Source organism: Mobula hypostoma, chromosome 5 (genome assembly GCF_963921235.1).
Source record: "Mobula hypostoma chromosome 5, sMobHyp1.1, whole genome shotgun sequence".
NCBI lineage: Eukaryota > Metazoa > Chordata > Chondrichthyes > Myliobatiformes > Myliobatidae > Mobula > Mobula hypostoma.
In genome coordinates this window covers 151,608,714-151,635,393 of record NC_086101.1, presented here as the reverse complement: position 1 = coordinate 151,635,393, position 26,680 = coordinate 151,608,714, and the positions used below count along the sequence as shown (strand labels likewise).

At 39.5% G+C, this 26,680-nt stretch overlaps 1 protein-coding gene across 1 annotated transcript in view; it reads right to left on the bottom strand.

The window, feature by feature from the left end:
• LOC134347077 (uncharacterized protein KIAA2026-like) overlaps positions 1-26,680 on the bottom strand; it is a 79,136-nt gene that overhangs the window by 38,153 nt on the left and 14,303 nt on the right. The window contains exons 2-3 of the mRNA XM_063049184.1: positions 18,039-18,227; positions 12,350-13,797 (exon numbers count right to left, since the gene is read on the bottom strand). Of these exons, the coding sequence (XP_062905254.1) occupies positions 12,350-13,797; positions 18,039-18,227 (1,637 nt within the window). The remainder of the gene's footprint in view (positions 1-12,349; positions 13,798-18,038; positions 18,228-26,680) is intronic.

Genomic DNA, 26,680 nt, shown 5'->3' with positions numbered 1-26,680 from the left:
CAACACCATTGCCTTTCCCATTTGGCCTGGCGCTTATATTGGCCAAAACTACTCATTGTTCTCTACTCTCAGAGCCCAGGCCCCACTGCTTCGCCTCAGTTCTGCTGCTTTGAATTGCCTCCAAGTCTGCTCCAGCAATGGCCAAACATTGGCTTGTTGCTCAAGTTCACACTGCAAAAATGACAGGTCTTGCAGGTGGTTCAAAACCTCAACTCCAAAAGGGAAGTTATGGGCTATTGATTGCAGTGATTGTTTCAGAGAAAAAGTAAGATTCATAAAGTAGTTTATAGCTTTGTTTGCGGTCAGCAAGTTGTCGCTGTGCTTCACCAACACCTTCATTTATCCTGTGACTTGCGTCCTCATATCCGAGCCCAAACATTGAGAACAGCTGTTTTTATCTGCAGCAAAAACAGCAAGAGGTGCAGTTTTTAAAGTATTTATTCGCAAATTAATTTGATAATATTTGTGATGCTGTCATGAAACCTGCAGAAGCAATGACTAACATTTGACAGACAAAAAAAAACTGCTGTATCCAATGCCAAACAGAATCAACATTCTTACACTATCATAGCAATAACCTATCAGATCATTACTTATAATTTTAAAGCAGTAATATACAGCATTTTACTGTATTGTTAGCAGGAACAAATAATGGGACAAAGGGTCAAAACTGGCCGTTTGATCTGTATCATGATCATACAGCATCAGGTACTTGCCTGTTAAACAAAATGAAACAGTATTAATCGTACATAAGATGTGACAGATTGTGACGTTGCAAAGGTACTCGTCCCATGTTCAAAGTACAAAGTAAAACTTATTATGAGAGTACATACCCTGAGATTTTTCTGCAGGCATATTTAGCAAATCTATAGAATAGTAACTAAACATCAGGAACTGTAAACCGTAAGCAAACTGTGGAAAAGCAGTTATAAATAAACAACAAAAGCATGATATAACAATATAGCAGTCCTTAAGTGAGGGGAGCTATCCACTTTTATTCAAGAGCCTGAAGGTTGAGGAATCGCAACTGTTCTTGAACCTACACACATAAAAGTTGCTGGTGAACGCAGCAGGCCAGGCAGCATCTCTAGGAAGAGGTGCAGTCGACGTTTCAGGCCGAGACCCTTCGTCAGGTCTCGGCCTGAAACGTCGACTGCACCTCTTCCTAGAGATGCTGCCTGGCCTGCTGCGTTCACCAGCAACTTTTATGTGTGTTGCTTGAATTTCCAGCATCTGCAGAATTCCTGTTGTTTGTGTTCTTGAACCTGGTGGTGCAGGTCCTGAGGCACCTGTACCTTCTACCTGATGGGAGCAAGAAAAGAGCATGACCTGGGTGGTGAGCATCTTTGTTGCTGTAGAAAAGCAGCATACATCAGCATTCCATGTAGATGTGCTCAATGGTTGGGAGAGTTTTACCCGTGATGTACTGGACTGAATTAACCACCTTATGTAGGCTTTTTCACTCAGAAGCATTGGTGTTCCCATACCAGGCCGTAATGCAGACAGTCATCACACTTTCCACCACACATCCACAGAAGTTTGCCAAGGTTTTTGATGACATGCCAAACCTCCACAGACTCCTGAGAAAGCAGAGGACACCATCATGCTTTCTTTGCAATGATATTTATATGATGAGTCCAGGACAGGTCCTCTGAGATAGTGACACCCAGGAATTTAAAGTTACTGACCCTCTCCACCTCTGATCATCTGATGATTACTGGCTCATGGGCGTCTGGTTTCCTTCTCCTGAAATCTACTATCAGTTCCTTGGTCTTACTGACTTGGAATGACAGGTTGTTATTACACCACTCAGCCAAGTTTTCAACGTCCCTCCTGTATGCTGATTCATCACCCCCTTTGATACAGCCACAGCAGTGGTGTCACTTGGAGTTGTACTTGGCCATACAGTCATAGGTGTAAAGCAAGTAGAGCAGTAAGGCCAAGTACACATCCCTGTGGTGCTTCTGTGTTGATGGAGATTATGGAGATGTTTTTGTTAACCTGAACTGACTGGGGTCTACAAAACTGGAAATCCAAGATCCAGTTTCACAAGGGGGTATTGAGGCCCGGGTCTTGAAGTTTACTGATTAGTTTTGAGGGGATGGTGTTAAAAGTCAAGCTGTAATCAATAAAGAGCATCCTGATGTATGCACCTTTGCTGTCCAGATGTTCCAGGGTTGTATGAAGAGAACAAGATAGCATCTGCTATAAACCTGTTCCTTCAGTAGGTGAATTGGAGTGGATCCAAGTTGCCACTCAGACAGGAGCTGATGTGTTTCAACACCAGCGTCTCATAACACTTCATCACTGTGGATGTAAGTGCCACTGGGCAATAGTCATTTAAACAGGTTACCACACTCTTCTTGGGCACTGTTGAGATCGAAGACTACTTGAAGCAGGTGGGTATCACACATGCCGCAGCATAGGGTTGAAGATGTCCGTAAATACACCAGCCACATCAATACTATACAGCAACATTGATACAAATGCCACAGCTACATAATATCCCTCCCATATTGATATAGGTTTTCTTTCTCAATACTCAAACTCAAATTTTCACTGTATTGACATGAAGTATATTGGGAGGGCTGGAAATGGCAGGCTGTTAACAACACAAATAGCAAACACCAGTCATTAATACAAAGTTTTATAAGTGAAAGGCAAATCAGACCAGTCTACAATTAAAAAGGAGATGCAACCAATGAATTTGCCAAAGGATGAAATATGGTATACCAGGCAATAAAGTGGTCATTGAATCTGTATTAATCTTGGTATTTAAGAGAAAATTAGAGAAGTACAAAGAAAAATCTTTATATTATAGAGAGAACAGAAATATTCTGAAGTTAATATACTCAGTGCTCCCTAACAATACCTGCAACCCCACACGACAAAACCAATAGTGAGAATAGCTACTGATGTATACTACCTTACAGATATTCAGCAACATTTCTCCTCAAGCCAACCTTTATTGATGTTCCTTATCGAAAACTGCAGGTTGTACCACATTTATGCCCAAGCAGTTCAATTATTCATCTAGAAACTTCTTAAATGTGCTCAGTGACTCATCTTCAATCACTCTCACAGGCAGTGCATTCCAGGTGCTTCCTACTCTGTGGATATACCTGGAATACACTCTTCTCCCGTCTAATCTCTAGATCCCTCTCTCACTTACACTAAAGCTAGTTTTATTTATCTCTGACATGAGGAAATATTTCCTGCAGTCTACCTTATCTATAGGCTTCATAGAAATATATACTGCAATCATGTCCCCTCTTAATGCTCTCTGCTCCAAAGAAGAGCAGACCCAGCTTCTCCAGTCTCGCCTCATAACTGAATCATCACATCCCAGGAACACCCTAGTGAGTCTCCATCCTCCAGCACTAACACATTTCCTGTACCTTCCTAAACAGAATTGTATGGCATACTCCAGCTAACCAAGGTTTTGTGAAGTTGAAGCAAAATCGCTCTACTTCTGTATTTAATACCCTGTTTAATAAAGGCTAGTATTCCATATGCCTTCCTAGCTACATCATCTTGTTTTGCCCCTTTCAAGCATCCACAGACATGTACTCCAAGCTTCCTCTGTACCTCAATACTCCCCAAGTCCTTACCATTCAAGGTGTATGTCATAGCCTTATTTGTGCTCCCACATTTGCCTAGATAAGACCATCTCCCAGCAATCTATCTGGGATATCACAACTTACAAGCAACCAATCTCAAAGAACAAGCCTCTAGCCTCACACTCTGTCACCTACTGTCAAACCAATTTTGGATTCAATCTGCCAATTTGCCATGGACTCTATGGATACTATTTTTTTTTGAACCAGTCCCCCATGTGGCATCTTGTCAAGGTCTTTCAAAAGTCCATGTAAATAACACCTACTACCCTGCCCTGATCTAAACTGCCACCCATCAATAAGAGATAATTAAATCTTATTTTAATGATGTAAAGTGTCCTTCGTTAAATGAGGAGCAGCTATATTTGCTTTGCTACGTGTCATCCTTCTTTAATAAACTGAGGTTTTCTACTTCAGTTTCCAAAGCAAAGCGGTACCAATAGCATTCAAGAAAATTTAAATTTCATTCTGGTCACCCCAGACTGCACTACCCTTCTCTCAAAGGGTGCCCCAACGGGTCACCCCATTGTCTAGTAATACATAAAGCACTGAAATCAAAGCGGTGATGAATCAGCATACAAGAGAGAGATTGAAAATTTGGCAAAATGATGTCATTTCAACAACCTCAAGCAAAACCAAGGAACTGACTGTAGACTTCAAGAGAGGGAAACAGAGGTCCGGAGCATTTTTTTTTAGTGAATTGAAGATGGGATCAACTGGGAAGATACCTGGTATTAACTTGCAGATTTGGCATGTAGCCAGATTTAGCTCGACAACAAACCGGCCAGTTTTACATTTTAAAAAATGCAATTCAATTCAATCCATTCAATCCAATTTTTAATCCATAAAGATTAAACAATGTTGTAATGAACTCACAAGTGCCAATCTCAAAAATGTGCTTATGTAGCACTGTAACAGTAACAAGTCAAAAAATATTTGTCATGCTAGGCCTACAAATTTCAAAAAGAACAAACTGCAAAATAAAATGTGAAAAGGATGCTAAACTGCAGAATGCAAATGACAGAGCACCAATAAGCAAAGGTGGTTCTACATTCGAGTTAACTGGGAGGCAGTGGAAACACATTTATCATCACTTTCTTTAAATGAATGGAGAGAAAGGGTCACCCAAGGTTCAAGCTATCCATTATTCAGCAGCCTTAAGAAGAAAAATATACTGGGAGAATTACATTCAGAGCAGGTATCCAACTCTCTCATGGTTTTAAAAAAGTCTGTGGATACTCAGCCTAAAGAACTAAAAGTGGCCACTTCAATGAAGTAGCTGCTAAAATCTCCACAAGAACCCAATGTGAATACAGTGATCTTTATTCAGCACAACTTCTATCTAAAACTTAGACCTGACGATAATTTTAAAAATCAAATGAAAATTCCAGCTTTTACTTTATTTGCTACATAAAAGCAATTGAAATTTTGACAAGAATTTGTTCTTTCACATGTAATATTACCAAACCTGAAAAAAATAACACTCTTTTACAGCAGTCACACACCATATGCTACAGCAAAATGAGCAAGAGAAATTTTCGCACTTAACAACAAATATGTTAGTGCCATTGTTTGATATTAAATTTCAGGTCTGTTGTGCAAATTCAGAGCATTTAACTGAAGCTTCATATTGATTTCATGACCGTCAGTAGAAACGCTCAAGTATCAAAGTCCATGTGCATTAGAATGTTTTTTTTAAATTGAGAGAATGTGGAATAGGCCCTGCAAGACATGCCACCCAGCAATCCCGATTTAGAACATAAAACAGTACAGCCCTTCAGCCCACAATGTTGTGCCGACCCTTAAACCCTGCCTCCCATATAAACCCCCACCTTAAATTCCTCCACATACCTATCTAGTAGTCTCTTAAATTTCACTAGTGTATCTGCCTCCACCACTGACTCAGGCAGTGCATTCCACACACCAACCACTCTCTGAGTAAAAAACCTTCCTCTGATATCCCCCTTGAACTTCCCACCCCTTACCTTAAAGCCATGTCCTCTTGTATTGAGCAGTGGTGCCTTGGGGAAGAGGCGCTGGCTATCCACTCTATCTATTCCTCTTAATATCTTGTACACCTCTATCATGTCTCCTCTCATCCTCCTCCTCTCCAACGAGTAAAGCCCGAGCTCCCTTAATCTCTGATCATAATCTACACTCTCTAAACCAGGCAGCATCCTGGTAAATATCCTCTGTACCCTTTCCAATTCTTCCACATCCTTCCTATAGTGAGGCGACCAGAACTGGACACAGTACTCCAAGTGTGGCCTAACCAGAGTTTTATAGAGCTGCATCATTACCTCGCGACTCTTAAACTCTATCCCTCAACTTATGAAAGCTGACACACCATAAGCTTTCTTAACTACCCTATCTACCTGTGAGGCAACTTTCAAGGATCTATGGACATGTACCCCGAGATCCCTCTGCTCCTCCACACTACCAAGTATCCTGCTATTTACTTTGTACTCTGCCTTGGAATTTGTCCTTCCAAAGTGTACCACCTCATACTTCTCTGGGTTGAACTCCATCTGCCACTTCTCAGCCCACTTCTGCATCCTATCAATGTCTCTCTGCAATGCTTGACAATCCTCTACACTATCCACACCACCACTAACCTTTGTGTCATCTGCAAACTTGCCAATCCACCATTCTACCCCCACATCCAGGTCGTTAATAAAAATCACAAAAAGTAGAGGTCCCAGAACTGATCCTTGTGGGACACCACTAGTCACAACCCTCCAATCAGAATGTACTCCCTCCACCACAACCCTCTGCTTTCTGCAGGCAAGCCAATTCCGAATCCACCTGGCCAAACTTCCCTGGATCCCATGCCTTCTGACTTTCTGAATAAGCCTACCGTGTGGAACCTTGTCAAATGCCTTACTAAAATCCATATAGATCACATCCACTACACTACCCTCATCTACATGCCTGGTCACCTCCTCAAAGAACTCTATCAGGCTTGTTAGACATGATCTGCCCTTCACAAAGCCATGCTGACTGTCCCTGATCAGACCATGATTCTCTAAATGCCCACAGGTCCTATCTCTAAGAATCTTTTCCAACAGCTTTCCCACCACAGACGTAAGGCTCACTGGTCTATATTTACCTGGACTATCCCTACTACCTTTTTTGAACAAGGGGACAACATTCACCTCCCTCCAATCCTCCGGTACCATTCCTGTGGACAACGAGGACAAAGATCCTAGCCAGATGCTCAGCAATCTCTTCCCTCGCCTTGTGGAGCAGCCTGGGGAATATTCCGTCAGACCCGGGGACTTATCCGTCCTAATGTATTTTAACAACTCCAACACCTCCTCTCCCTTAATATCAACATGCTCTAGAACATCAACCTCACTCATATTGACCTCACCATCATCAAGTTCCCTCTCATTGGTGAATACCAAAGAGAAGTACTCATAGAGACCTTCATAAATGACAGGGTACTGATGAGTGTCATGGAACAGAGGGATCTGAGAGTACAAGTGCACAGCTCACTGGAAGTGGCCGCTCAAGTAAATGGAATGGTTAAGAAGGCGTTTAGAATCCTGGCCTTCGTCAATCAGGGCACCTAGTTTCGGAGTAGGGACATTATCTGGCAGTTATGCAAGTCGTTGTTAGGCCACACTTACGATACTGTGAACACCATGTTATAGAAGACATTTTAAAGCTGGAAATGGCACAGAAGGGACTTACAAGGAAGCTACCTGGATAGAAGCCCTGAATTATTAGAAGTTAGCCATGGGACTTTTATTCCTTGGAATGCAAGAGAATGAACTGCAACCTCATAGAAGTTTATAAAACCATAAGGATATAGATGAGGTGGACAGTGATGGTCTTTTTTCCAAGGGTTGGGGAGTCCAAAACTAAAGGGCACAAATACAAGAGGGGAGAGGTTTCAGAGAACTTAGAGGTACAGTTGGCCCTCCTTATCCACGGGTTCCGCATGCGCGGATTCAACCAACCGCGGATCGGGAAAACCCCGGTTCTCTCTCCAGCACTCGTTGTTTGAGCCCTTTTTCTTGTCATTATTCCCTAAACAATACAGTATAACAACTATTTACATAGCATTTACATTGTACTAAGTGTTATAAGTAATCTGGAGATGGTTTAAAGTATACAGGAGGATGTGCGTAGGTTATATGCAAATACTACACCATTTTATATAATGGACTTGAGCATCCGCGTTTTTTGGTATCCGCGGGGGGGGGGGAGGAGGAGGGTCCCGGAACCAATCCCCCACGGATTAGGAGGGCCGACTGTAATTTCTTTACCCAGAGGGTAGAGGGTACTTAGAATGAGCTACCAGAGGAAGTGGTCGAGGTGGATATAATTGCAACATTTAAAAAGCATTTGGACAAGTATTTGGAAGAGAAAAGCTAGGAGAGTTATGGGCTAAACACGGGCAACTGGGACTAGAAAGGAGGATGCTGTGATCAGCATGAACCAGCTCGGCCAAAGGCCCTGGTTCCTTGTTGTATTACTCTATGATTTGTGCAAAAATTGGTTCATGATACCAACTTCAATTGCAGTGAAACCTGCACAAAATGTAACTCAAATTAACAGAAAAATATTTACAAAGTAACACCATTGGCTCGTAGCTTGTTAAGCAGCCTCATGTGTGGAACCTTGTCAAAGGCCTTCTGAAAATTCAAGTACACAACCAATTCTCCTTTGTCTATCCTGCTCGTTATTTCTTCAAAGAATTCCAACTGATTTGTCAGGCAAGATTTTCCCTTGAGGAAACCATACTGGCAACAGCCTATTTTATCACGTGCCTTCAAGTACCCTGAGACCTCATCTTTAATAATCAACTTCAAGATCTTTCCAACCACTGAAGTCAGACTAACTGGCCTATAGTTTCCTTTCTTCTGCTCCTCTCCCTTCTTGAAGAGTGGAGTGACATTTGCAATTTTCCAGTCTTCATATTGCAAATGTCAAGCAATTTATTGGGGTTTTCTTTGCTTTCAGCTTCACAAGGATTACTGTAAGCAGTCCTGTTACTTTGTGTCATACTAAACTCACATTTCCACATACAAAATGAAGCTGAAAACTTGCACAACCCAAGGATCATTGAACACCTGCTCAGGAAACTGACATGTCTCATTTGACATTGTTTTACTGTCAACTCTTATTGAAGTAGATTACATAAACATATTTAACAAACTTACATTTTACTTCCAACTTCTAGTAAGTGTAACCTGCATTACTGAATAACGATGTTGCTCACAACGACATTAAACAAATTTATTGTTGAAATTGCTGTACTCCAGCTTTAATTTAAACTGATTTTGAAATAGGCTGCAATACCCAAAAAATTATTTCTTGCTTGAGCAGTGCTCAACTTAACCAAGTGATAAGGGAACTCTTGCCTTCCTCTATCAGAAATCAACTGTCAGCCATTCAATATGGAGATCAAAACCAACTATGTTTGTGATCATTTGCAATAGGCTTGATCAATTAAATAATAACATTCATGCCAAAAGTTTCAGTAAGTATAATTCTAAATATTCTGGAACAAATGTTAATAGCCTTTCTGTCGAGCAATAATATTAGTTGTACAATAACTTCCTCGCCTAACAGTGAAATTAAATCAAAATTTCATTGCAGGTTGAAAATATTCTTTAAACTCGTTAATTGCATCTAAAAAAAAGTCCTTAGAACCTCAAGCCTGGTTATATGGCTAGTGTGTGATTACACATTAAAAGATTATTAATATGGAAAAACAAAAGTTAAAAAGCAACTGCATAATGAACATTTTAAATTGCTTGATGGCTGGAAAGCAAGTTGAAATAAAAAAGGAAGATATTCTTCTATTAGATGATGTTTCCCAAATGTTGTGTCTTAAATATTCACTCCATAGATAAAATGGCCCAAATTAAGCAACTTTATCATAAATTGTTACCAAAAGTTAATGTTAACAACTCCACCAGTAAAGATGGCCAAGGTCACAAGAAGCTGGGATTCTCCTGAAATCCAAATTATGAGGGGGAAGGGGGGGGGGAAATCAAGAACAAGAAAAGTGAGCAAACACATAAATAGCCTAAATTAGAATCACAGTTAGGATGAAAGCCGTTAGAATACTAGGATGTTGAGGTTAAGGTTGAAATACTCGTATTGTGATAAGGGTTCAAGGGATGATCTAACCAAGAAAATTAAAATAAATAGAGGAACTAGGAAAAGCCTTCTTCCCAATCAGGAAATAATATAATATAATCTAATAACAATACACAAGAGAAAAAGTGTTTATTTAGTTACAGCTTTGAAGTCCTCAGGTAGTTCAGTTTTAGATAAAGGATCATATTTCAGCAGTTACTCAATGTAGGAAAAATATACCAGCCAATTTTCATGTAAAACAAACCATAAACATGAATGAGCAGATAACCTGATTTGTTTTGATAACAGTGGTTTTGAGGGGAAAATGTGGCTTTGCTCATCTCTGCAGATTGTAGATTTTAAACATTAAAGTGATGTGATAACATCAAAACAGCTACAAAAAGTTAGCTGCTTATATAAGTGGAACGTTCTACCACATAGCATTTGTTATCACTGCACTTAAAACTTCAATCCACAGCAACTCTGGAGATTATATGACTTGAGCCTACCCCAATAAATTGCTTGACATTTGCAATATGACTATTATACGCATCTTAAGAATGTTGCCACATTGACACAAAGTTAAAATCCAAAGGACTTAAGTTTTGTTAAATGCCAAAATGTCAATGCAAAATAAGTTGGCGTTTAGGATACCTATTCATGAAGGGTAGACAAAACAAAGGAATTGAGGTTGAAAAAGATAGTTACAATAGAGAAAGTCATTTAGAGAAGTACATGTATAGGAGGGGTTTAGAGGGACATGGGCCAAACTAAATAGACAGGAATAGTTTGATACGCACCATGGTTGGCATGGATGACGTTGGCCAAAGGCCTGTTCCATGCTTTATTACTCCCTCAGAGCAAACACTGAATACTTTCTCTGACCAAGTAACTTAGATATAATAAGGATTCCTTAAACTCTCAATGACTCTTGGTTAAACATGTTATTTTTCTATAAGAGAAAGTCTCCTGTAGATGATAATTGGTATGGACCACAATTCTGCAAAGTCGTTAAGAAATTTCAGCACTTAATTGGTTTAATAAACTACCTTGGTTTGTGATGTGTATTTCATATGGTGTTTAATATTATTTCCAAATTCTACCATTATTTTTCCTTGGCAAGCTATGCTATACAAATAAACTCTTACATGAAATATACCCTAATTCATTCGTGCCAGGTAAAGCTTATGATTCGCGGAATGCACAATAGTTATCCATCTCCAAAATCAAAAGCATCCTTCCAACACAGAATTTAATAAAGAAAATGTCATGACCATTGCAGATATTTCATGTTTCAACCAATTCTGATGTTTTGAAACTGGTTTTCAGATTTTTAGAATTACAATACTGGTGGCTCAAATTTAATGTAGTAAGCTCTTTCAATGGTATATAGGATGAAGAACACAGAACAGTACAGCACAGGAACTTGACTTCTGGCCCACCATGTATGTGCCAACCATGACTCTAATTTAAACTAATCCAATTTGCTTGGATGTGATCCATGTCCCTCCATATTCACATGCCTGTCTAAATGCTTTTTAAATGTTGCTATCACATCTGCTTCCACCACCACCCCAAGTAGCACATTCCAGGCACCCACCATTTTGTGTGAAGAAATATTGCTGCACAACCGCTGTGAACTTTCCCCCTTCCCCCTTTCACCTTAAATAAGGGGTTACCAACTTTTTTTAATGCCATGTTTCCCTACCATTAAGCGAGGGGTCTGCAGATCCCAGGTGGGGAACTACAGCCTTAAATTCATGCTCTCTGGTATTAAACATTTCCACCCTGCACAAAGGCCCTGGCTACCCTATTCATGAACCTCTATCAGGTATCCCCTCAGCACCCTAGAGAAAACAGTCAAGTTCGTCCAACCTCTTCTTTTACATATTCTCCAACCCAGACAGCATCCTGGTGAACTTCTCTCTGTTCTGCACTCTTTGCAAAGCTTCCACATCCCTTCTGTAATAGGGTGACAAAAACTGTACACAATACTCCAAGCACAATCCACCCAAAGTTTTATACAGCTGCAACATGACTTCCTGACTTTTATACTCAAGGTCCGAATCAATGAAGGCAAGTCTGTCGAATGCCTTATTTGTCACTATTTCCTTGCACTGCACCTCAAGATCCCTCTGACTTGCGACACCCCACACTTGTTTGGATTAAACTCCATCTGCCATTTGGAATTTTGACACAAGAGAGCAGGAGGCAGAGTACCCTGGCCCCACCATTCAATATGATCGTGGCTTCTTCTGTAGCAGTTTCATGTAGCCCCAAACTCTTCGATCAATCAGTATTTATCTATTTGAATTGTCAGTTGTCCACGGCAGCTCAACAGCACATTACAGATGAGGAGTGTATAAGAAAATATCAAGCATTGGCTGCATATATCATTGTACCAATAGCAACATATAATGCATTTGCATCTATGAATTCTGCCAGCTAACTAAACAAACTCAACTGAAGAGGTTCAATGTTTCTATCCTCCAGTTTATGACGTGTATGAAATAGTTTATAGCAATAAAAAATGGTAAACCATCTTTAAAATAATAATATTTTAGGCAGAAGAAACAGACATCAACATGTACACATAATAGCTTCACATGGAATATAAAACACAAGAGGCCACTAACCAGATTTGTGCTTTTTGTGTTTTGTTTTCTTCTTTATTAGTAGAGATTTTTTCTGGATTCCTGGCTTCCAAATCTTCAGTGGATTTGGACATACTATATCTGATCTTAACTGTGAGGTCTTATTCATTGCATCTTTCAATTTCTTTTTCTTCTTCTTCTTTTTCTTGACATGCAACTTAACAATCTCAAGCTCCTCAATTTTTCCAAGGAAATGTTTTGCAGAAATATTATTTAATTTACCAACCAGACAGCTAACATCCAAATTTTCAGAGTGACTTCCATTAATGAGTGTTTTGCAGCTCTTGATTGCTTTCTCAGTCAATGGCTTCACACCTTTCCTCAGTTCAGGGTCATCAGTACAAAACTCCCCGTTTTCAGTTATCCTAATTTCTCCCGGGCTAAGAGGTTCCCCATACCCCACGACTTCTCCAGGGCTAGCAGGCTTCACCAAGTTTTCTTTACAGGAGCCAACATTTTCTTTTTTTACTGCTGAAATTCTATGATTTTTACATTCACAACTGATTTTCATTTCTTCTTCACTTTGAGAAAGAAACTGAGAACCTGATTCCACTTTAACATAAAAACCTTCCAAGTCACCAGAGTCAATTCCTTCAGAGGACATTTTGGAATTGTGAGTTATTTTGTTAGTGGTTTCTTTTTTATCACATTTTGTTTTTTCTGGGCTTTCCAATGAAAGTCTGTTTCTTGCCTCCTCTGATCTCTGCTGTGACATTCTGAAAATTTTGATCGGTGGAATAGGAAATTCAGGAGGTGGAAGAGGGCATTGTTTATAAACCCGCAAGTCTGCACCACAGAACTGTGGAAAATGGACATAAGCATTCTCATGAGAGTCATATCCTAATACTACTTCCCTACATTCATGGATGGGCTGCCCCAAAACTGCATCTTGGACCTCTTTCTGTGTTTCATATACATGATCACTTAGACCCTTTAGCAACCAAACTCGCTTATAGAATGTTATCTGGTGGAAAGCCTTGGTCTCCAAAGGGCTAGTTTCTCCTAGAACATGGAAAAACTGTGGACAAAGTCCAAGTTTTTCAGCCTGAAGATTGGGATTTTCAGCCTGTCCAACCACTACATACCAATGCTGCACTTTTCTTTTCAATGCAGCTTCCCACATTTTGTATGGCAAAGGTGGCTTACGGTGCAAAGTTGCACGGCGATGATGAGGGCTCAGTAAAGAAGTCATTATCTTAGCCAGAAAACTACTACACTTGGGCATTAGAAGGCAGCGTTCAAGGTCAAAATAGACAATTTCGGGCAAATTAAGAATCTGCTGAGCCAAACACAGAAAATGACCAATGGCAGGAATCTCCCAAAGTGTCTCCATGCGAGTAGGTTCAGCCAGGCCTCGTAGATTCTTCTCCCATTCTTCAATCTCTTTTTGGACAGCTTCCTCTGCCTCCTTCCTCTCCTGTTCACGTAATCTGGAGATGCAAAAACTCAACATCAGTCTAATAATAAAGATACCTAAAGTCATCTAACAAGAGCATGATTTTATATAAAATCCTGGAACTGTGCACACACTAGCATCTAAAACATTCTAATGCCTCGTTTGATATCATGCATCTAGGTTGCTTCAGCATTTTGTTTGTTGCTCTGGATTTCCAGTAACTGCAGAATCAATTGTATTTATTAATGTTGTCTCCCTATTCAAAATATTTTATACAATATAATGCAGAAATAAACTAAAGTGTGGTGAGATAGTCAATGGGTGTCTCATAATCCAAGCACCTGTTATGTGCATAAAAATGTTATGTGAAGAATAAATCCCTATTTGTCAGTGTAAAGGAAATCTATCAAATCTACATGAAAATTCATCAGGTCAAACTGCATCTATGGGGAAAAGAATTGTTGATGGTTTTGCGTTAAGCCCTGCACCAGGCTTGACAGTGGAGAGGGGAGATAGCCAATTTACACGGGAGGAGTAGTAGAGGCAACAGCAGGAATGAGGTGGGTGATTGAACTATGACAGACATGTAGATCAAGCAGGTAGGGAAAGGGGAGGAATACTGAAAGAACATTACAGCTGCCGTGTGCTGAAGTTAAATTTCTATAAAATAATTCAGATTTGGAAATATATCATGGCAATAGGTCATTGAAACTAACATCATAATGATTATATAATCAATCTAAAATTACTGTAATTCCGTACTGTTAAATCAGTCATAAGTTGAGACAGAGTTTCTCAGATAGTAATACCCAATGATCAATGTTGTTAAATGTTACAAAATACTAGAAATGCTGGAAATATATAAAAAACAAAAGAACACTGGAAATACATGCAGCATCTACTCAGAGAAAAAGATGACATTTCAGCCCAATAACACTGTCAGATCTGGAAAATGTTATAAAAACTGTGGTTGTGGTGCGTGAGGAGAGGAAGAGGAGGATGAAACTGAAATATCTGTGATACGGTAAATAAGTATAAATAAATAAATACAAGGTTCACGATGACATGAGAGGCAAAAGAGAAACTAAGTATTGAAAAGTGATTAAAGTACTATCAACATTTGCTTTAGAGCTTGCTTTTATTTGTTCTGTTGCATTCACAGATTACTGCCCCTTTTCCGCAACATCATTTATAATTTGATTCAGCTCTATGACATCCTCCCTGTAATATCCTCTCTTAAAAAGATGCCGGGACAGTAGTTATTTACAGCTACGACAAAGTTCAAATTAAAATTTATTATCAGTGTACATACATGTCACTACATACAACTCTGAGATTCTTTTTCTGTGGGCATACCCAGCAAACCTATAGAACAGTATCTGTAAACAGGATCAATGAACACAAACTGTGCAAATGCAAATATAAATAAATAGCAATAAGTAACAAGCATGAAATAACAAGATAAAGATTCATTAAAGTGAGACCACCAGTTGTGGGAATACCAAAAGCAGATGAGCGTAGTTATCCTCTTTTGTTCAAGAGCCCAATGGTTGAGGGGCAATCACGGTTCTTGAACCTGTCAGTGAGAGTCCTGAGGCACTTGTACTTTCTACTTGATGGCAGCAGTGAGAAAAGGGCTTGGTGAGGATCTTTGAAGATGGATACTGCTTTTCACGGCAAAGTTTCATGTAGATATGCTTAACAGTTGGGAAGGTTTTACCCGTGATATCCACTACTTTTTGTAGGATTTTCCACTCAAAGGCATTGGTGTTCCCAGACCATAAATCAGCCAGCCAGCACACTTTCCATCACACATCCATAGAAGTTTGCTAAGGTTTTTGATAGCATGCCAAACCTCCGCAGACTGCTGAGAAAGTAGAGGGGGCCATAGTGCTTTCTTTGCAATAATATTTATATGATGGGTTCAGGACAGGTTATCTCAGATAATGACACCCAGGAATTTAAAGTTACTGACCCCCTCCACCTCTGATCCTCCAATGTTTACTGGGTTATGGACCCCTGGTTTCCTTCTCCTGAAGTCTACAATCAGTTCAGTGGTCTTGTTAAGATTGAGTGAGAGGTTACTGTTATTACACCACTCAGCCAATTTTTCAATCTCCCTCCTGTATGCTGATTCATCACCACCTTTGATACAGCCCACAACCATGGTGTCATCAGCAAACTTCCAGATTGTGTTGGAGCTGTACGTAGCCACATAGTCATAGGCGTAAAGCAAGTTGAGCAGGGGCCTAAGCTCATATCCATACGGTGATAACTGAGTCCTGATTCTTAGCTGACCAGATCTGGCAAGAGCCAAGGTAAACAAGTCAATTACAAGGCATCCCTCCTGGAAATGGGATAATACAGACCCAGTGGCAAGATCCAACATAATGGTTATCTATATATTAATACACTATGCTGCTCTTAGTTCAGCTGTTACTGATCCCTTTAGGAAGAAGAGTAACAGGTCAGCAGCATTTATATCATTTGACAAATCAAGGAATGTTCATCTCCTTTAATAGAGCTAGATGGCCAGGTATTGCAGGCCTCCTGCACAATCTGGCATAGATGTGTAGGTTCTACTCTCCTTAAACTCAACAGCCAGGTAATACTTAAACTGAAAACTCAGTGTGATCAATAGTGGATATGGGTTCTTATAAGATCTCAAGTACCAGTGTGAAGAAAGTCACAATGTATAACATTCACCTAATAGTGAGCTCAGTTTTTTCCATGACTTCCAATTTACTATTCCATAAAGAAATCCTGAATGCTCAAAATCACAGATAATATTTGATTATTTTATACCAGAGCAGCAAAAAATAGCAAGCACAACATAATGAAAGCTACTTAGCTCCAACTATATCAGCTCACCTTAGGTACCCCTACCATCCAACCCATTAAACAAATAGATACAAAATACTTGCTTATTCAATAATGCAATGGAAAGCCTATTAGTGTATTTTCAGTTTTCTTGGGTGCCTAATTCTCATCCAGTTTTTAGGCACATCTCCTTTCCAGTTGAGGTACTGGTGTAGTGAGTGTCATGAAACCACATCCCAGATGAGTTCACACCCTCAATACTTAGGGTGAATACTTCATTAGGAAATGTGTGTTTTAACCTGCAAAATGGTTTTTGAGATGAGTTGCAGAGACTTCCTCACACCATAGCAAAAATCATCCCTATAAAGGAAATGGAGGAATGCTGAAATAGTTCATGTCCTCAAACCTGAAACTTAACAGCAGGAGCAATAAATTTAATTAACAAATATACAAGAAAACATAGAATGTTAGTCTTCTGCTTGTTCCACATGTTCTAAACAGAATGCAAGTCACAATCCAATAATTGGTGGACAAATCAATTGTAAATGCTGTATCAGTGGACAGAGTAGCACTTCATCGCATTTGCTACCGGGATTTCAGGAATGATAAAAAGTTTTGGGAAGGTTGCTCTAAAACAATTTACCTAAATGACTCTAGAGTGGTGGAAAAGTTGGAGCTGTTCTTGAAAAACTGATTGCAGGAAAATCCAATGGAAACATTTAAAATCAGGAAGGATATAGACAAAACACAGAGGCAGAAAGAGTTTCCACTGACAAAAGGTTAAAGAACTAGGATGTGGGATCTGAAAGGCTCTGCCAGGTAGTAGCAGAAGACTCACTTTTAATGCTGGATTATCACTCAAAAGTAAGAATTTGAAGGGCTATGGGGAGTGGACCCAATATTGGAATTAGATCAAATGAGCTCACATACAGCCTACACAGAGTTGATAGGTCAAACAGTCCCTTTTCCTGAAATATTGAGTAAACCAACATGCTATTTAATCTGTTGTATTTACCTTTTAATATAACGTATATCTTTTAATATATGAAAGCAATGATCAATTTGATGTACTTTTCTAATCAACAATGAATGCCATGTGGGAATCAAACAGATAATTACAATTAAACACAGAGCACTCAGAAAACAGGTAGAGTACCTGGACCAAATAGAAAAGAAACTCAATTATTGGAAAAATGATTTGCTAGGATTTGCTGCGTGTTGCTGTTAAGGAAATGAATTCTATATTACAAAAGTTAATGATAAGAATTTGAAAAGGAATATAAACAAACAGAAAAAAAGACTGAAATTCAAAGCACTGGTTATTTTGTTAGCACCAGCAGAGACACGATGGATTAAATAGCTTTCCTCTATATTGGAATTTCTAGGAATTATAAGAACCAAACATTTTACTTCTGTTCAAATAGAAATACTAGTATAATCTTGAATATACCTCACCTCTTTTCTTCCCTTGCTCGCTGCTGTTCCTCTTGTCTCAAAGCCTGAATCATTATGGACTCTGTGACGCCTGTGGACATGCCACCTAAGCTCCGTGGCATGGAACGCCGACGAGTGGCCCCTCGCTCCTCTTCCAAACCGTAACGGCCTTTGGACGTAACTGCGATGGTTGTCTTTTCTCTTAATGGTCTTGAATGTACAGAAGAAACAATAATCCATGACAAAAACATAGTAATGACCAAAGAAGTTGAATAATGAATCAAGTCATTCAACAAAGATTACTTAACACATTGATACCAAAATGCATTAGGAGTGGAAGATACATTCCAAAGCCTTTTAATCTTTATGTAATGGTCATTAAATTGTCTTGATCTGCTCAGACATAACTGCCTACAACAAACATTCAGCAGCAACTAAAATGTTCACAAGCTTTAGAGATGTACCATAAACACAAGTCTTGTGTCAATACCCAAAGAATGAAAGAATATTGAATTACATATCCAAATATGCAATGTAAACAAGTGTCATATTTTAGGTACCTCTATCTTTTGGCACGTTTTAGATATAGCATATTTTTGGTTACAAGAAGCTGGAATAGATTTGATAAAAAGAAAATTATATATTGTATGGCAACAGAGAAAGCATTACATGACAGTAATGTGAAGGCAGTTTGAAAAGGTATGTTTGTTAAATTAAGCAAAATGAATCATACAAAAATTTTTAAAAAGTGATTTTTGCATGTGTACAGAAGATCTACCTGCAGTCCCCAGTCTGGCCTGTACATAATTCTAAACATAACTAGTCTGCTCTGAAATATCAACAGCCTAAACCAGTGGCAAGAAATATTCATGGCACAGTATGAGGGAAAATGGCCATCTCACAGAGACCCTAATCACACACCTTTGATCTTCCAAGACACAATTACCAAGTCCTACATTATCAATATGTCACAGAACACCATTAACCAGAATCTAAAACAAACCAATCACATAAATAATGTGACTGCAACAGCAAGTTCAGAAGTTGAGTATGCTGCAAGTAGCTGTCATATCAAACCCTTCCACAAACCAGAAAAATTAATACTTTTAACTTGCATCTTAGGGTTGTATATTGCAAGCATACTTCGATAATTTTAAAAGTGTACTTTGAATCATTGAGTGTAACTCCATTATTTTCCAAACCAAGACTCAAAGATTAAAAGCAGTCAATTTAATCGGCTTCAGGTCCTCCATCCATAACATTAATTCCTTCCAAAGTAGATCCGTCTGTCATGTATACCATCTACAAAATTCACTACAGCAACTCCATAGATTTCTTGAGCAGTATTTCTCAAATCACTGAATTCTATGCCTTAAAGGACAAAAATTCAGTTTCAAGATTCGCTTTTAGTACCACACAGAGCAAAACATTTCCACATAAGATTACTTCATAAACAGCTAGAATGAACTGGACATGATTTGTACTGGCTGCAAATATGGCTAATCTTTACAGCAATGAATTAATTTGTCAGTTATATAAAAATGTATTCCGGTCATCACACTCAGACCCTGCTTAATGCTGAGCATTCATTCCCTGGAGGTGTAGCTCTATGTAAATCAGTGCTATGAGGGGTCATACATTACGTAAATGGACGTGTGTGATTTAAAAAAAATCAAACCCATGATATTATTTTATGTATACACAGTAATTCATGCTGTAACAAACACACAAATAGGTCTAATCTGTACATCAGTGGAACAGCAACACATCGCAGCATCAGTGGAGGTAAGCGGGTGGTGGTGGTGGTTACATCTTAGAGGAGGGACCGGCTGTGGGTTCTCCTCCAACTTTGGCTTCTTCTTCAGGTAGGCGTCAAGATTTGACTGCCTGTTCCTAAGTTTCCTCTCACGAAGCAGTTCTCAGAAACAGGAAATCATGTTGAGAACACCTTCTTTGCTTTATTCCTTTGCACACAGTCATGGTCAATATCAATAAACGGGTCCAAAATTTATGTGATTGTGGTGAGGCTAGTGCAGAGGAATTTTGTGGTGAGGTTTCTTGCTGGTGTTTCCTCTTGTCCATCCGTGTCCTCAGATTCACCCAGGATACGTTGCTGTGTCAATTTTCCAAGCTCTTCGTTATTAAGCTTCTCACCACCAGAATGCAGTAACTCTTCAACATCGTCGTCATTAACATCCTCTAATCTCACTTCATCGGCCAGTTTAATGATGTTTTGGATGACTGTTCCTGACATCCTAGGATGTCGTTGCATGCTTCTGGCCATAGCTTCTTCCACACTCCGTTCATGCATTTTGTAAGTTACTTCATCCCAGGCTGCTCTGATATGGTCTACAGCTTTCATGACCCTGTAGTTTTACCAAAATTGTTTGATGGATTATTTGTCTTGACCTTTAGTTTCCTCTACAAGTTGCTTGAATGTGCAACAAAGGTAGTAGCTTTAAAATTTGATATTACTCCTTGATCCTTTGGTTGGAGTAATGAAGTGATGTTGGGTGGAAGGTAAACCACTTCTACAGGAATGCAGGTCCGAAGCTGTCTAAGTTCTCAGGGTGGCCTGGGGCATTTTCAAGCATTAACAATGCTTTAGGTTCAAGGTCATGCTCCTCACAATACTGGTTCACTGCCAGACAAAAATGAAATGAACCAATTTTGTTAAACATCAATCATCACCCAGGCTTTCTTGTTTGATTTCCAAATCACTGGTAGACTTGACTTTAAAATGCCTTTCACTGCTCATGATGTTTCAGAGCAATACACAATCATACTTTATACTTTATTGTCGCCAAACAATTGATACTAGAACATACAATCATCATAGCAATATTTGATTCTGCGCTTCCCGCTCCCTGGATTACAAATCAATAGTAAATATCAAAAATCTAAATTACAAATCATAAATAGAAAATAGAAAAATGGAAAATAAGGTAATGCAAAAAAACCCAGAGGCAGGTCCGGATATTTGGAGGGTATGGCCCAGATCCAGGTCAGGATCCGTTCAGCAGTCTTATCACAGTTGGAAAGAAGCTGTTCCCAAATCTGGCTGTACGAGTCTTCAAGCTCCTGAGCCTTCTCCCAGAGGGAAGAGGGACGAAAAGTGTTTTGGCTGTGTGGGTCGTGTCCTTGATTATCCTGGCAGCACTGCTCCGACCGCGTGCGGTGTTAAGTGAGTCCACGGACAGATTATTAGTTTGTGTGATGTGCTGCGCCGTGTTCACGATCTTCTGCAGCTTCTTCCGGTCTTGGACAGGACAACTTCCATACCAGGTTGTGATGCACTCTAGAAGAATGCTTTCTACGATGCATCTATAAAAATTAGTGAGGGTTTTAGGGGACAGGCCAAACTCCTTTAGCTTTCTCAGGAAGTAAAGGCACTGGTGGGCCTTCTTGGCAGTGGACTCTGCTTGGTTGGACCAAGTCAGGTCATTTGTGATATTGACCCGGAGGAAGTTAAAGATTTTGACCCGTTCCACTTGCGCACCACCGATGTAAATTGGGTCGTGTGGCCTGCTACTCCTTCTGAAGTCAACAACCAATTCCTCATCTTGCTGGCGTTGAGGGATAGGTTATTGTCTTCGCACCATGCCACCAGGTTCTTAATTTCCTCTCTGTACTCAAACTCATCATTACCCGAGATACGGCCTACAATTGTTGTGTCATCAGCAAACTTATATATTGAGTTCGATGGAAACTTGGCTACATAATCATGGGTGTACAGTGAGTACAGCAGGGGGCAGCGGTGCTCAAAGTGATTGTAGAGGAGAGCTTGTCTCCTATTTTTACAGCCTGGGTCCTGTCTATGAGGAAGCTGAAGATCCAGCTGCAGATCTGAGCGCGAAGGCCCAGGTTCCAGAGCTTAGGAATCAGTTAGCATTGCTTCCTTGCAAGAGAGTTAACTGTCCTTTGCAGCCTTGAACGCAGATGCATGTTTCTCTTCTCAGAAGATGAAAGTACTAGAAGGCATTCTTTTCCAAAATAGGTCCACTTCATCCACATTGAAGACAAGCTCGGGCGAATAACTGTCCTTCTCAATTATGGCCTTCAGAGTTTCAGGAAAATCCAGGGTACTAGCTGCTTCACCAGAGATATGCATGTTATGGAGGTTACTGTGCTGCTTAAGTCTATCAAACCAACCTCCGCCGGCTGTGAATTTTACTAATGTATCTTCTTCTTGAATATGACTGAAGATGCTTCTTGCCTTTTCCATCAGTATCAGCTGGAATAGGGGCATGTTTTCTTGTGTTTAGTCATCCACCCATATACTTAGTCTATTTTCCATTTTTTCAAGCAAATGGCTCCTTGAATGATTCACCTTCGTTGATAACCCTGAGGTCACTGTTGCAGAAGATTTTATCCTGTCTGCCTCTTTTATAATTGTTCTGATCGTCGATGTGGCCAATTTCAAAGAGGTGGCAACATCAACCTGACGCTCAGCAGTTTCCAATCGCAGTATCACTTGCAGTTTCACATCCATGCTAATGCTTTTCCTAGATACCTTAGATGTACCACCCTCACTGGGATCTGCAGGCCGTTTTCCAGACATTATGGGTGAAAAGAATGGAATAAGTTGGCGAGGGAGCAAGAACGTTTACACACGCTGGGGAGGTAGACAATGAACTAATACATGATTGGCTCTGAGTGGCTCAGGGCATACGCAAGTCGCTCTCATTTGCTGATTGAATACTTACTCAAATAGTGGCCAATCCTGAGAATTTTAAGTGTTGTTCAGAATGAATTATTGTCATTTTTAAAAATTTCTATAAAGAATTGAATAACCGCATTGCAACGAATCTACGCTATGCGGGGTCTGAGTGTATAATCATCCTACTGGAACATATTGTGGAATCTACCGATAATGAAATACTGAAATTCTGCAAATTAGTGGTGAAGATGCTTCCAAAACATTGTGAGTGTGTTTTATTACATATGATTTAACATCCCCCAAGTACTAGACAATTGAAATATGTGGATGAAAAGTCAAATTATTTCGATATCTAATTGGTCTACATTTTTAAATTCAGTGTGCATGTTTTAATCCTTTTTCTGATCAGGATTAGGGATGTCATTATGATGACAAAAGAATGGAATATAACAGGATTAAAAACAGAAAGAATTAACCTCCTTGAACAATGTAAAGTGACCAAATACTTTGCATTACATCTTCCTGGTGATTTAAAAAAATGCTGTGCAGTGCCTTCACAAAGCAGTAAATCAAAATACCTGCTTCCAAACAGTGGAAACCCAAAACTTTAGCACTAGGAAGAAAATCGGAAGTTTTGAGTAAATGTGTTAGAAATTAGATCACGCAGCTCCACACAAATTAATTGCAATAAGAAACAAGCAATCAACTGCAGTGGAAAATTGTGAAATTTTCACAAAATATATGATTCTCCTCCAGAGCAGCCTAGACATGTTTCATGGCATTCAGTGGTGTGCAACCTGTCATGGTGTCAACTCGATAATGCATAGGCACTAATAGTAAGTGAGACATCTATTATAGCTCAGAGTCATATAGCACAGAAACAAGTCCTTCAATCCGCCACATCCATGCCACTCATTGCACCGATCCAAACAAATCCCATTTCCCACATTAGGTTCATAGCCTTCCAAGGGTTAGCAATTCAAGTACTTGTCTAAATGCTTCTTAAAAGTTATAAGAATATCTGCCTCACCATGGGGAAAAGATTTATACTATCTACCCTCTCTATTCCCCTTACATTTTATATATTTCTATCAGATCATCCCTCAGCTTTCACATTCTAGGGAGAATAAAGCCATAAATGAATTACTCCAATCCTACTTCTGAGAAAACACGTTTTATTTCCTGTATTTTTATATTCCAAGGCTCATGAATAATGGCTCACCAGAAAATATCTAAACCAAACAAATTAGCTGGATTCTAGATATACTCTGGTTTATAACTTTATTTTTGCTTCAGCTGGGACATGATAAAATACTCACAGCACCATAGTGCTATGTACTCCCCCCCCCCACCCACTCAATTCATACTTATAATTGTGTGGCTAAGTACAGTTCCAATGTTGCATTTTAAGTTTGCTAAGATAGTACTGTTGTTAGCCAAATCAAACAAGGTGACAAACTGGCATATGGGAGGAAGATTAAAAATATGGATAAGTAGTGCCACAATAACCTCTTAATCAACATGAGTAAAACCAAACAGCTGATTATCAGCTACAGGAAGAAGCAGGGGAGGTCCTTGAGCAGTCCTTATTATGGCAACCGAGATGGAGAGGGTCAGTAACTTCCAATTCCCTGGCTTCAACATATCGAAAGATCTTTCCTGGGACCCGCACATTAAGTGTCATCACTAAAAAAGGCAAGACCTTCTTAAAAGTTTGCATAGCTTAGGCATCTCACCAAAAACCTAGGCAAACTTTAATTGACGCACAGTCGAGAGCACACCAATTGGTTGCATTATAGCATGCTATGGAAACACCAATGGCCAAGAACAGAAAAGGCTATGGAAAGTAATGGATACAGCCCAGTACATTACAGGCAAAGCCCTACCCACTGTTCAATACATTTACATACTGCCACAAGAAAGCAGCATCCCCCACCATTTAGGCCAGAGTTTCCCAACCATTAACTGAGAGGTGCATGGACTCCAGGTTGGGAACCTCTGATCTGGACCATGCCCTCATCTCGCGACTGCAGGAGGTACAGAAGCCTTAGGTACACATCATCAGGTGCAGGAAGTTATTAACCTGCAACACCAGGCTCCTGAACTGACTTGGATAACTTCATTCACCACTATTCTGAATGATTCTACAACCTACAGACTCACTTTCAAGGACTCGACACTCATGTTTTCAGTATCATTTTTATTTACACAGTTTGTCTTCTTTTGCATACTGGTAATTGTCTTTATGTATATTTTTTCCATAACATTCTATCGTATTTATTTTTGCTGTAAATGCCTATAAGAAAATGAATCTCAAGGTAGTATATGGTAACGCATATGTGCTTTGCTAATCAATTTACTTTGAATTTAGTTACTCTACTTTCTGATTAAGCAGCCTAAAAACACTTATATCACATTATAATGCTGGCTTGTACAGATCCTACAAACTCAATACCTTAAAGAGAAAGAAATAATTGTAAAGAGGAATAGTCTTTTCTTCAGTGGGGAATCTGCAAAAGGACCTGGACAGATCAGAATGGGTAAAGATATGGCAGATGGAATACAATGCAGGTAAGTGCATGTTCGTGCAATTTGGTAGAAGGAATAAAGGCATGTATTATTTTCTAAATGGGAAGCGAATCCAGAAAGAGATGCAAGGGCCTAGAGAGTCCTATTACAGGATCCCCTGATGATAACTTGCAGGTTGCATCAGTAGTAAAAGAAGACAAATGCAAATAATAGCATTCATTTCAAGAGAACTAGAATACAAAAGCAAGGATGTAATGCTGAGGCTACAAGACATTGATCAGACAGCATTTGGAGTACCGTGAGCAGTTTTGGGCCCCATTATGTAAAAAAAATAGGTTGCAGAGTGGAGATATGTTTCTACTGAAGGAGGTACAAGGCACTCCTCCCTGCGAGCCTGCAGGGTCATCCTGGGCAAGGCTTAGCCCCTAGATCGGTGTAACATGAGCCATAGGAGCAGGTAGTGTATGGTCGTATGAGCATCTGATGCACATCACAAGTCTAGGTAGAAAATCTCTGAAGAGTATTGATAATGGTTGGGGTTACCCGTCTTGGAAATAAACTGCCCAGAAAAAGGCAATGGCATACCACTTCTGTAGAAAAGTTTACCAAGAACAATCATAGTCATGAAAAGACCATAATAATCTACATCATATGACATGGCACATAACGAATGAACAATTTAAGATGTGGTGGCATTGGAGAGGGTCCAGGAGGTTTACAAGAATAATCCGAAGAATTAAAGCGTTAATGCATGAGGAGTGTTTGATGGTTCTGGCCTATACCCACTGGAGTTTAGAACGATGACGGGCGATTTCAATGAAACCTACCAAATACTGAAAGGCCCATGTAATGGAGAGGCAACTTCCAATAGTGGGGCAGTTTAGAACCAGTGTGCATAGCTCCAGAATAAAAGGACATCCCTTTAGAACAGAGATGAGGAGGATTCTCTTTGGCCTAGTCAAAGATTGGTTAATCTGTGGAATTCAAGTTACTGGGTATATTTAAAATAGAGGTTGATAGGTTCCTAGTTAGTAAGGACATCAAAGGTTGTGCAGAGAAAGCAGAAGAATGAGTTAGAGATGGAAAATAAGTCAACCATGATCGAATAGTACAGCAAACTTGATGGGCTGAATGGCCTAATTATGCTATGATCTTATTGTCTTTAGCACCAATTTAGAATTAGTTTATATTCATAACATGTTTTATCTCACATATTTTATTCCATCTAAATGATTAATCCAGCTGCTAACTATGCAGAAAATGTAAACAGTATATTTTATAGATCTGAAGTTATGAAGTCCCCTATTCTAAGCCATATTAGTATTTGCACTCCAATCAAACAGATGCCGATTCCATTGAAAAACAATTGCTCAACATGAAACCGTTTTGTGACCAATAGAGAACTAATAATAACTTAACATGCCACTTACTGTATAAATAGACTGGAAGAGAAAGTAATACATCGTCATTTCCC